The following is an 11366-nucleotide window of genomic DNA, read 5'->3' as shown; positions in this document are numbered from 1 at the left end:
TCCTGAGCCTGTGATGCATACAGGAGACATGGTCTGTAGCTCTGGCCGGAGCCCCCCCCATGCGGGGTCCTTCTCCTGACCCCACTGGGGGATGCACTGGCCAGAGCCGTGGACCACAGCTGCTCTCCTTGTTCTCTCAGCCCGGTTGTCAGCTGTGGGCCACGGACCGGTGTTTGGGGACCTCTGCTATCGTATATATATATATATATATATATATATATATATATATATATACATATATATATATATAAAATAAGCAAACATAGCTGCTACAGATACAATTACAAATTAAATAAAGATACATTTGTTTCATAATTGTTGGTGACATTGTTCTCTTTTTTTAATTGTTTGAAACAATAAGGATTGTGCTTTCCTGAAAAAGAACACAAGGATTTTGAATTAATAAAAAAATAAATATTTCAATAATCAATATTCACAGCTTTTCCTTACATGTGTAGATCTGCTATCCAGCTCCCTATTTGGTGTTCAGTGTCTCTCCTGTTATGTAACATGACAGAATGAGCGTTCTTGGCCCATACAACATTAATATTGCAGCACAGCTGTCACTGTGGAATTTGTTAAAGAAGCAGCTAGTGAATATCCACTGGGACAGGAGATCAATTTATTCAATGACATCTCCTGAGACTCATTCTCTGTTCTAGAGCTTCTCTGTGCTGTATTCCTATTACAGAATATGGGATTTCACTGATGGTATTTCATAAATACTGTGTGGTTAGATCATTACACTTTACAATAAAGCACAAGGCACCCCTCACTTTCAATAAAATTCACTAGCATGTCATTTATTCTGCACAATATATTTTAAAGCAGTTGTCTGCTAGTATGTAAATTGTCTTTCCTTTCCCTTCTGAAGTATATTGACAGAGAAGTTTCCTGTCTGCTGCATGTGGACCCCAAATGTCAGAAGGGACCATTAGGTCCTCCACAATCAAGTTTAAAACTCATCTCCTGCGTTTGCTAAAGATATCAATGATGTGTCCTTATGTGTCCTTGGGGAGATTTTCTATAACTTCCTGTCAGGATGAAACCAGAAAAAGAAATAAAAGGATGTAGGTGCCATTGAGACATAAAAGACTAAAACATTGTACATTTAGCTGTCTTTGTTTCTATTTGAGAGATATCCCCATCGCTTCCTATCTATACAATAGTAACATAACCCAAAATATATAACTACATGGGCAATCTAGTCATCATCTTAATCCATTCACCATGGAATGTGCCAAGACAGATGGGGATTGATGAAAAATAGGCATCAAAAAGTGTTAATTTGTTGCTGAGCAATAAAAAAGCAACCATTTTTTTCTGTAAGCAATAGGCAGATACAGAAGGTTGACCAAGATTTGTTAGAAAGGCAGAGATGCAGAATGCCACATGCGTTTGATGCATGCAGTGAAAAAATTAAACTAGTTCCTTTTAAAAAAAACACGATCAGGCAGGTCATTATTGACCAGGGACAGGCGATGTCCCTTTTGCAGTAATCCACCCTACCTGCCTGATCGCTTAGGGTAGGGGTGTCAAACTCTGGCCCGTGGCCCAAATCTGGCCCGCAACGTCCTTTTTTTTTGGCCCCCAAAGGAATCCTAAATATGAATTGCAGCTGGCCCGCTACTACATAGCACCGCTACTACAATTCCCGGCATCAATCACGTCTGTAGACCAGCGGCCTCTCTGCCTGTGCGTGGCCCTGCATTGGATTGTTTTATAGTTGCAAGTAATGCTGGGATCAAAGTAGCGGCATCACTCACCTCTGTAGACCAGCGGCCTATCTGCCTGTGCGTGGCCCGGCATTGGACTGTTTTATAGTTGCAAGTAATGCCGGGAATTAAAGTAGCGGCATCACTCACCTCTGTAGACCAGCAGCCTCTCTGCCTATGCGTGGTCCCGCATTGGACTGTGTATTAGACGCAGGTAATTGTAGTAGCAGTTTTCAAGTTCACGTTTGGCCCGCGACTTTGTCTGAATTTTTAATTTTGGCCCACTGTGTATTAGAGTTTGGCACCCCTGGCTTAGGGTATCTGTCAAAAAAGGTTTCTGGTTGCCCTGTAGATGGGAATGAACAAACTCCTGCATGCCTATGTGAGAGTTGCGTCAATCTGGCCTGGCCAATCGAGATGACCAAAGATTGTCCCCAGGAAGAGAAGAAAGAAGATTCTGGGTGGGTTTAGAGTAAACATTTACTAGATCTGTCGGTTTTTAATTTTCTGATATTGGAAAGTTGCACAGAATTGAACATTCTTCCCATTCATTTATATTGTAGATTGAGCCTCAGAGTATGGAATTGGTAAAAAGCTTTGAATTGTGGAAGGCAGCAGATGATAAATAATGTGTTTCATACTCACAATCAGTCTTCTTGTCAGTGGGATGAGTGGCGGGGTAGCACTGAAAATTCATTTACAGGCACCAATTTAAAGTGGAACTAAATCCTTGATACTCACCTATCCCCATTCCTTTGCAGGGCACCGCCATCTTCTTTCTTCTTTCCCTATTGGCTGTGATCTTTGGCTATCTTGACAAGCTGTGTTGGGGTGATGAGAACAGGTATTGCAGAAGGGACATCACCTATCCCTTTCTATAATAACCACAAGTCTCATCGTAGATTTTTAGTTCCACTTTAACAATTTTGCATGAGTATTCAATCATTATTCAGTACAGGGACACTTTATAAAAAGAAAGGGTGGTACAGCAATAATCTTCCACTTTCCTACAGAGTAGCTGATGAACATTGCTCATAGTCCCTACCTAACAGCAGCCAATACTCAAAATGTCAAAGGTGATGCTATAAGAAGTTGCATCCCAAAAAATGTACACATAGCAGCCATATACAGGTAGTCCCTGGGTTAAGGACATCCAACATACCGACGACTCTTAGATACAAACGGGGCTTCCCTGCTCCCTCATGTGCAGGACGGAGGCTTGGTGGGGGAAGGAGTGGTTTGCATGACTTGCAGAAGAAATCTTTTGCTGAACACAGCTGAGACTGAGCTCTTCTCTAACTCTTTAATGGCCAAGACAAACTCTGCAATTGTTTCTTTTAGCATATCAAAGCACAGCTTGCTCCAGAAGTTATTGAATGTGTAGGCTACATAAAGTTTTTTTTTTTGCTTTGATTTTATACTGTAACTGACACCATGCTGCCTAATAATATGTTGAAATATACATCTGTTCTAATTGCTTTAATTAAAATATTGCACTTGTTCTGACTTACATACAAATTCAACATAAGAACAAACATACAGTCCCTATCTCGTATGTAACCTGGGGACTACCTGTAACATGAATCTCTTGTAACCTAAGATCATTTGTGTCAAGTAGAACAATTCACTTATTTCAAGTAAGATTGACCTCACTACATCTAATTTATTTGCACTCTTCCACATGCAAATAAGTTAAAAAACTGTATTTTATTTTCTTCTCTAAACTCAGCCATGTTACGTGGTTAGTTTAGATGCATATAAAAATGACACCTGACAGCAGTTTTCCTATGCTTTTCCAATGATAACAAGAAAAAAAATTAGCAAAATACAAGAAAACACGCAAGTAAACAATTTATTAACTTCAATCTGCAAGGGCAGCAAACTGCACTTAAAAAAGAAAGACATCTCATTTCAAATTTACCGCAGATTACATATTTCTCAGGAAGACTGCATAAATCTGTCACTATTTTATCTTCAAAAACTGTATCATCCAAAACCGAAAAAAAAAAATGTTGAAGCATAAAGATCACAAACTCTATAAGCTCACTGATATTAACTGCTACAGTTGAACTCCAGAAACATAAAGCATGCAGAAAAAAAAGAATTTTCTGTCAGTTTTATTATGTCTCCAAAGGTTCCCCTTGAAAGACAAGAGTGACCTTGATATGCTGAGTTGGCACATGCCAGTGAATTAATGGCAGGACGTCGCTGGAGGGAGGCTCGCAGAAACAAAACAGCGCCAAGGGCTGTGTTCTGCTCTGATCATTAACTAGATGAATCAAAGTGATACATCAAATAAACTAATCTGGTGCTGGCCTTTTTACTTTGTGTAAGACCTCAGATACAGGGAACTGCACTGTTTCCAGCATCTTAAAACACACTGTGTTGCAAAATAAGGAGAGGGTGAAAGTCTAATCCCAGAACTCACAGGGATTTTTTCTTCCCCTTCTCTGCCCTGTTTCTTGCAATGTTTGCCAAGTTTGATAGCTTGCTGACACATCAAAAGCTACTTCTGGCTTTTTAGAAGCAAGCAGGAATAGAGATGGAAGTGAGTCTGACAGTGGTAAAGATAATGAGGGCAGATTAGCCCCTTCTGCCCATGTGTGTCATGTCTAAGTGTTGATGGCACATGGGTGAGTGGCACTGAAGGATGAGCATACAGGAGTTTCAAACTATAACAACAGTAACCTAAAACCCTACTGAATTCACAGAAACTAATATGCAGTTAGTTAGATACTGTGCTGGCAGAAACTGTTTTCACATAATTTGTACAGTGATTAGAAATATAACTGTGCAGTCTAATGGGTCAGACATGCACACTTTTATTTTCTCTGTAATGAGGTATGTCTGCTGTCCATGCTAGGAACTGCAGTGGCAGGGTGGAAAACAGCATTTTGACCTGAACTTTTACTTTCAAAGAACCCTTGATCCATTTGTCTTCAAGTAGGTCTCTCGCTCTGTCCTGGATTCCTTGTTTTCGAAATAGGGCATGCATTGGGCATAGCGCAAGGAGCAGCCCAAAGCCTCCAGGAATATATGACGTATCCATCCCAGGAGGCTACAGGTTCTTTTTTCAATCTTTGCTGCTGTGGCTTTAAAGGAAGGGAATTTCAAGGCATTTCCATGCAATAATCAATTAAATTTCATAACTTACAGGACTAAAGGTAATAAAGGTTCCATGTTTGAGAACTTATTGTTATTGGGTGTCAAAGCCCTGTCCCTGTCTCTTAGTTATTTTTCTGCTCTGCCAACCAGTCATATAAGCTTTCTGAGAAACCATTTCACCACACTTTATATGGGCATGATCCACTGCTGTCACCATTCCAAAGAGGTTGAACAAGAACAGTAGCACTGAGTTTTAACACATGACATATACAGGTAGTCCCCAAGTTAAAGACATCCAACATACGGACAACTCCTAGATAAGAAGAGGGCTTCCCTGCTGGTTGTGTGCAGAATGGAGGCTTGGAGGGGGGCGATTTGCATGACTTTCAGAAGAAATCTTTTGCTAAACACAGCTAAGGTTGTGAGTGATCTTAAGGACCGATCTCTTCTGCAACATCTTGTAACTCTTTAATGACCAAGACAAACTCTGCATTTGTTTTTTTTTAGCATAACAAAGCACAGCTTGCTCCAGAAGTTAATGAATGTCTAGGCTCCATAAAGTTCTTTTTTTTTTTTGCTTTGTTTGTGATTAATTTACAGTGAGGATTTTATACAGTAACTGACACCACGTTGCCTATTAATATGTTGAGACAAATATCTGTCCTAATTGCATTTATTAAAATATTGTACTTGTTCTGACTTACATACAAATTCAACTTAAGAACAAACTTACAGTCCCTATCTCGTATGTAACCTGGGGACTAACTGTATGTTTTGATTGGAAAATCATTCGGTTAAGGTTTATGTGTACTTTAAAGTGGAAATTCAAAGTGTGTTTTTCTTTTAATTTTGATTAGTGTAATGAAAGGTAAAAACTGTCACAAAAAATCACAAAACATTGTCAGGTCCTTTTGTTCTTTGTGTCTCCATTATGGAAAACAAACCTCCCTGTTTGTACTGGCGACTTCTGCTATTAGGCCTGAAAGTTATAGGAAATTCAATACTTTGTACTTGGCTCGGTTACAGTAGTAGGGGAAAATTTCAGGTGACACCTTCCACATCACAAATATAACCCCAAATACAGACCTCAGATCAACTGGAAACCCCTCTCCCCAGGCCTTCACCTGTTCTGATTCGACAGGTCCTTTACTTAGCTCCTGAGTCATGCACATAGTGAAACATTTCTCTAAAGCGCTAATGAAAATCCCATCTCGCTGCAAGCTTGCCAGTAGACAGTTTCTCTAATAGGGATGATGGAAGACAAAAGCAGCACACAAACAGTATGCCACATCTTTCAATTAGTAAACAAGAATGCAGAGCCAACAAAGACAGTTTAGACCAGCTTAAATGGTGGGGAAGGTCACTGGTTTATTAGAAGTCAGTAGTATTTTTGGGATAGGATGGCCAAAGGGGCCATTTGGTCCCAACTTTGTCAAAGGTTTTGGTATTAATTACATTTAAATGAATATAACACTGTTTCCTAATTTACCTATTACTTTTGAAGAGCCCTTGATCCCTCTGCCATCTGATTCCAGTAGGTCTTGCTCTGTCCTAGATTCCTCATTCTTTCTGAAATAGGGCATGCACAGAAGGAGCAGCCCAAATCCTCCAGGGATATGTTACATATAGGCTACAGGCCCTCCCCAACAGAAAAAAAAAAGAGAAAAGAAATAAATTTATTTTAATATATCAATGTTTGCAAAAATTTTGACTTTTCATTAAATCTTCTGCCTAGCGTACCAGCAGTTTTGGAAACTTCGACCGCTTCAAGAAACCTTCCACATCCAAACCAGAAGACTTGAATGAGGTTTGTGCCTATGATATTTCCACCAAACTACCCTATAACATAATATTTGTCTGAATAATTATGCATGGACTGTTATTAAAAGAACGTGTTAAATATTGTATGTCCTTTTTTACTGTTTTGTATTTTTAACTATTTTTTGGTAGGGATATGATATATCTTTATATAGGAAGATACTGTACAATATATACATTTTCATTACCAACTAAGCAGTTATATACTTCTGTATTACACAGTAAAAGATATTTATATTGTGTGGTTTGTGTTAGGTTTAAGAGGAAGAAACTGTTAAATTGGTTATCTGATTTTGAAATTTGCAATGCAATTAATTCTTCAGCAGAAAAAAAATAAAATATCTGACAAAGATAATACATTTTTATTTCTTAAGCTCTAAAAAACAAACTTTTGAAGGGGTAATTAGAAATGTGTTCATAAATATGCTAATATAAATATACCATTCCAGAAAAAAAATGAAAATGCTACACTTGAACTTAATTGGCAGAAAAATCCAATTCTAGCATTTATCTGGTGCAACTGATACAGTAAATCACTATAGTTAGCTTTATCTTCATTGTCTGAAAGACCCTGAAAAGATGCAGCCTAGTGTGTTCCATGGTTCATGCATTTCTTTCTTGGATCCTTGTAGCCTCATTCCTACACATTAGAGTTGGTACTCAGCCATTCTAACATGGGGAAACCTTGATATAAGTTTCAGGTCTTTGGGAACCCCTGCTATAATTACTAATTACACAGCTCATAGTACATTAGTGTGGTGGTCAGTAGGAGGAATTCTTCTTACATTGCTGGCCATTGGGAAGAATGTCTTCCTTACAGATAGCCAAAAAGATCAATGGTGTCAGTTAAAATGACCTGAGAAGTACAAGCCCACTGCTCAAAGAACCCTTAGCAACCTCTGGAGGAACCCTGGTTGAGAAACAATGCATTACATTGTGACAGGGAAGCTGCAAGACAAAAAAGGTATATAGGCAGAGGGTGGCCTCCCAACCAAAGAATGGTGAAGAATGATAAAGAGTCTGCACTGGACTTGGGAGCTTTCCCTGTATTGGGTGGTCCTCAATTCAACAGAGAGAGGCAAAATGTGGTTATGATGGTGCCACTCTCTGCATCATTGTAGTGCAGGGTGCCATGAACAGGCTGAAGATAAGGAAGAGTTATGTATTAGGTGCCAAAAATATGGGACAGATCCATGATTCCCTGGGCTCATAGAATGTTCTCTCCTGTCTGACTAGCCTAAAAATATCTAGTGTGGGGAACAATGCCAATGAGGAGATCAGTACTGCAGAGTTTCTTTTTATGTTTTTAAAACTGGTTGGAGTAACTTTTTGGAAAAAAAACACATTTTGGATAGAAGTACTTTTTAGGTGGAGTTCCAATGGACACTATTAGCAGATTACTGACGAATTTCACTTGTTGCCTTGAATTTAGAAAGTGCCAAATTAGGTTCCTGCTACGGAAAATATATGGTAATATTGTTATAATCTAAACTGTCCCAGCTAATGTGCATTCTTTGTATAAACAGATGGGTGATTCCGACAGTATATCTGAAGGAGGAGGACATCCAGACGGTGACAAAGCTTCCAATAACGCAGGGAGTCTGACTAAAAAGATGAAAGCTATATCTCTGACTATGAGGAAAAAGATGGGCAAAAAGTACATTAAAGCTCTGACTGAGGTAAATTTAGACAACTTTTGTACAATTGAATCAGATCTGTGAATTTAAAAAAAATGACAGAATGGATATAAAAATGCCCTTTCAAGGGGTGAAATGAGTAATGTTGACTTTTACATCATTACATCTTGCATTTAGTGTGTAGTAGCCATGTAAATCAATATACCCATTTTGATTTTGTCCAAAAGATAGAAGAGCCCAACAACCCTTGCCTTTTATTGGTATAGCTTACTAAATTCATTGTCTGGCTTTTAAAATTTGACATTATTTATATAGTACAGAAGTATTTAATAAAAAATGTCACCTCCATATTCTGAATAAATGAACAGAACAATATGATTTTTGTCAGCTATACAGTTATGGCACTGACACAACTTATTTAAGCACATATTTATCTAAATTAATTGTCTCTAACGCCAGCTCTTTAAACCGGACTTTAAATTTCAACTTAACCCCTAAACCTGGCCCTTAACCTTTTTAAAGGGCTCATTCACACTAGCAGTGAGGTTGCATTACGATTACCCTTTCCTCACACCAGGAAATGTCGCCTCATGGGGAGATGCTACATGAAGGTTCTCCCTGCGGTGCTCCCCTTGAATAGGGGTTGCAGTAAGTGGTAATAATATTGCTCATGGTGCTGGTTCTATTTCAATCAGTACTGTCATATGAGTCCATAAGTGGCTGGCAAGGTGCCAGCCATGGGGAGAGATCAAGCAAGCAACCAGCAGATGTGAACCTGCCCTTATTGTCTAAACCTAAACCCCCATGGATTAACATAAACCCTAAACCTAATCTTTTAGTATGAACTTTACCTAAACCTAACACCCAAAAGTCCCTAAACCAGAGGTCAGCAATCTTTTTTGGCCACTAGGCCATTTCAGGGGTAGGCAGGAACACACTAGGCCAGACTCTCGAGTCCCGCCCTAATGGCCCTGCCCCCCACCAGGAATGCCCCCTGAAAGGAAATCCCACTCCTCCGCAATGCATACGGAGGAGAGGGAATGTTTCCTATTTAGCCCAGCGCCAGTTTGTACCGGCTCCGCCGTGAGTTCCTGGCCGGCATTAGGCCGGAACAAACCACCAGCTAGGCCGTATGTGGCCTAAAGGCCAGAGTTTGCCGACACCTGCCCTAAACCATGCAATTAACCTTAACTTAATACCTAATGCTAACTATAAAGCATATTGCAAGCCCCAAAATCTGACCTAGTATCCTAACTTTTATATCTAGCCTGGCCTATTGATAATCCTTCCCAAAAGCAGTTGGGCAGTGGTCATCTACAAGCCCAGTAGACATGACTTTGGTTGCAACTTTGTATTTCTGGATAAAACCTTTCTATTTAGTTTTTGATAGAGTAGGGAAGAGTTTAATTTTTGCATCGGTTCTGATTCACCTCTCTATTTGTACTTGTGACTACATTGGGGATCTCCTCTTGTTTTTGTCTCTGGGTTATGAAGGGAAGAAATATTCTAGCAATGGTACACTGCCAAGAAAATCCTCCCTATGACATTCAAATCTAAAAGTAATCTATTTAAATGCTATATTTGACTACAGAGGGTCTAAAAGCTTACAAAGTAAACAATGACTTATATAAATCCAGAGGCACCCTGCTGGTATGCCCATTCATTCACATGAAATGGGTGGCATTCAAACCAGAAGACCGCAAAAAACAAAATAGGGTTTACTACTTTTACTATTACTAGACTGATATTTTGAAATAAATGCATATGAAATATTGAAATAAATAAAAGCATTTCACGATATACTGTTATTTAAGCGGATCACGCCAAAACATATTAAATATTATGTGGCTTTTAAATTTCCCTAAGGCTAACAAATAATTCTTCCTTTAAAGTTGGCCTAGCATCCTATTTTCAAAAACATATAAAAACTGCTGTGGCACTAAAGTTTTGGGGGAAAATCACTTAACTGCTCTTTCTGCTCATGCGCAATTTCCGGTATGCGTCATCAAGGGGCTTGCCTCTAATGTAAAACTAACAAGTGTTTGATGGCACGCAGGGGCAGTGAGATCAGCACTTGTTTTTTTACATTTAGAGAAAGACATATCATGCACCTGGCAAGTGTGAGATTGTGTGATGTCAGGAAGAACCAGGAAGAAAGAAGATGGCGCTGTTGGGCGGAAGAACAAGACCTGAAAGAATAGGGGAGCGGAGAGAGCTCAGGATTCGCTTGGCTGGGTTTGTGGATGGATCGAGGACTTTTCACAAGTGTTTCTTTTTTTTTATTTTTAATGAAAGTTTAGCTTTAAATGACCAGCAATGGAAATACTAGGAACAAGGGTTATAAAATAAAATGGTTGTTTTCTGCTTATTTACCCTGTTGCCGATCTTTCACAGCATAACATCTTGTTCTATTTCATTTAAATTGGGTTTACAGTGTCAGTGGTCTGTAATCCAATGAGTTATAAAGTATTTGATCTTCCTGCTCTGTCAGAGCCCAGCTTAAATATTCCTCTAGTGTGTTACACTATCTGACCAATTAATACTTTAACACTCTATGTATAAAGTTTATAGCTCCCATCAAGGTTAAATTCTGTAATGACTTACAAAATAAATCACTTGATAAACTGTTATTTTATTACCCTCAATTAACCAGAGGTGTTTTTTTTTTCTTTACTAGAGCGAAGATGGAGATGGGAATTTTTCTTCGCGAGACAGTGACCCTACAGGTGGGAACACTGCCGAGAAATGCACTTTGAAAGCCAGTGAATCCGTGGAAAGTCTTTATAGTCTGAACAGCGGTTCATCGAGTAAGTATCCATAAAAACACTGTCAGATGGGGAGTCATCTACCGTAGCAAATGACCTTTAGGTACAATTTCACAAGTGTTTTCTTACAAATGTATTACATGATACCAGCAGTGACAGATTGCATATCTTGATATCCTTCCAAAAATGCAATACAGTTATAAAGTAGCAAAAACTGTTTTGCTATTTCATTTACAGTATAGAGGGGGTTTTGCAAGCAACCCCATACTGATTCTCATACAATACTAGAGAACATATAGACATACAACTTTACATTTAGAGGAAAC

General features: G+C 38.9%; 1 protein-coding gene across 5 annotated transcripts in view; it reads left to right on the top strand.

The window, feature by feature from the left end:
* Positions 1 to 11366, top strand: part of SAMSN1 (SAM domain, SH3 domain and nuclear localization signals 1) — a 59252-nt gene that overhangs the window by 40983 nt on the left and 6903 nt on the right. For all 5 annotated transcript variants that reach the window (XM_072432020.1, XM_072432028.1, XM_072432034.1 and 2 more), the window contains 3 exons: positions 6556 to 6627; positions 8165 to 8317; positions 10953 to 11082. In XM_072432020.1, the coding sequence (XP_072288121.1) occupies positions 6556 to 6627; positions 8165 to 8317; positions 10953 to 11082 (355 nt within the window). The remainder of the gene's footprint in view (positions 1 to 6555; positions 6628 to 8164; positions 8318 to 10952; positions 11083 to 11366) is intronic.

This window comes from Pyxicephalus adspersus, chromosome 1, assembly GCF_032062135.1.
Source record: "Pyxicephalus adspersus chromosome 1, UCB_Pads_2.0, whole genome shotgun sequence".
Taxonomy (NCBI): domain Eukaryota; kingdom Metazoa; phylum Chordata; class Amphibia; order Anura; family Pyxicephalidae; genus Pyxicephalus; species Pyxicephalus adspersus.
The sequence above is the reverse complement of the archived record's forward strand: the minus strand, read 5'-3'. Positions and strand labels throughout refer to the sequence as shown.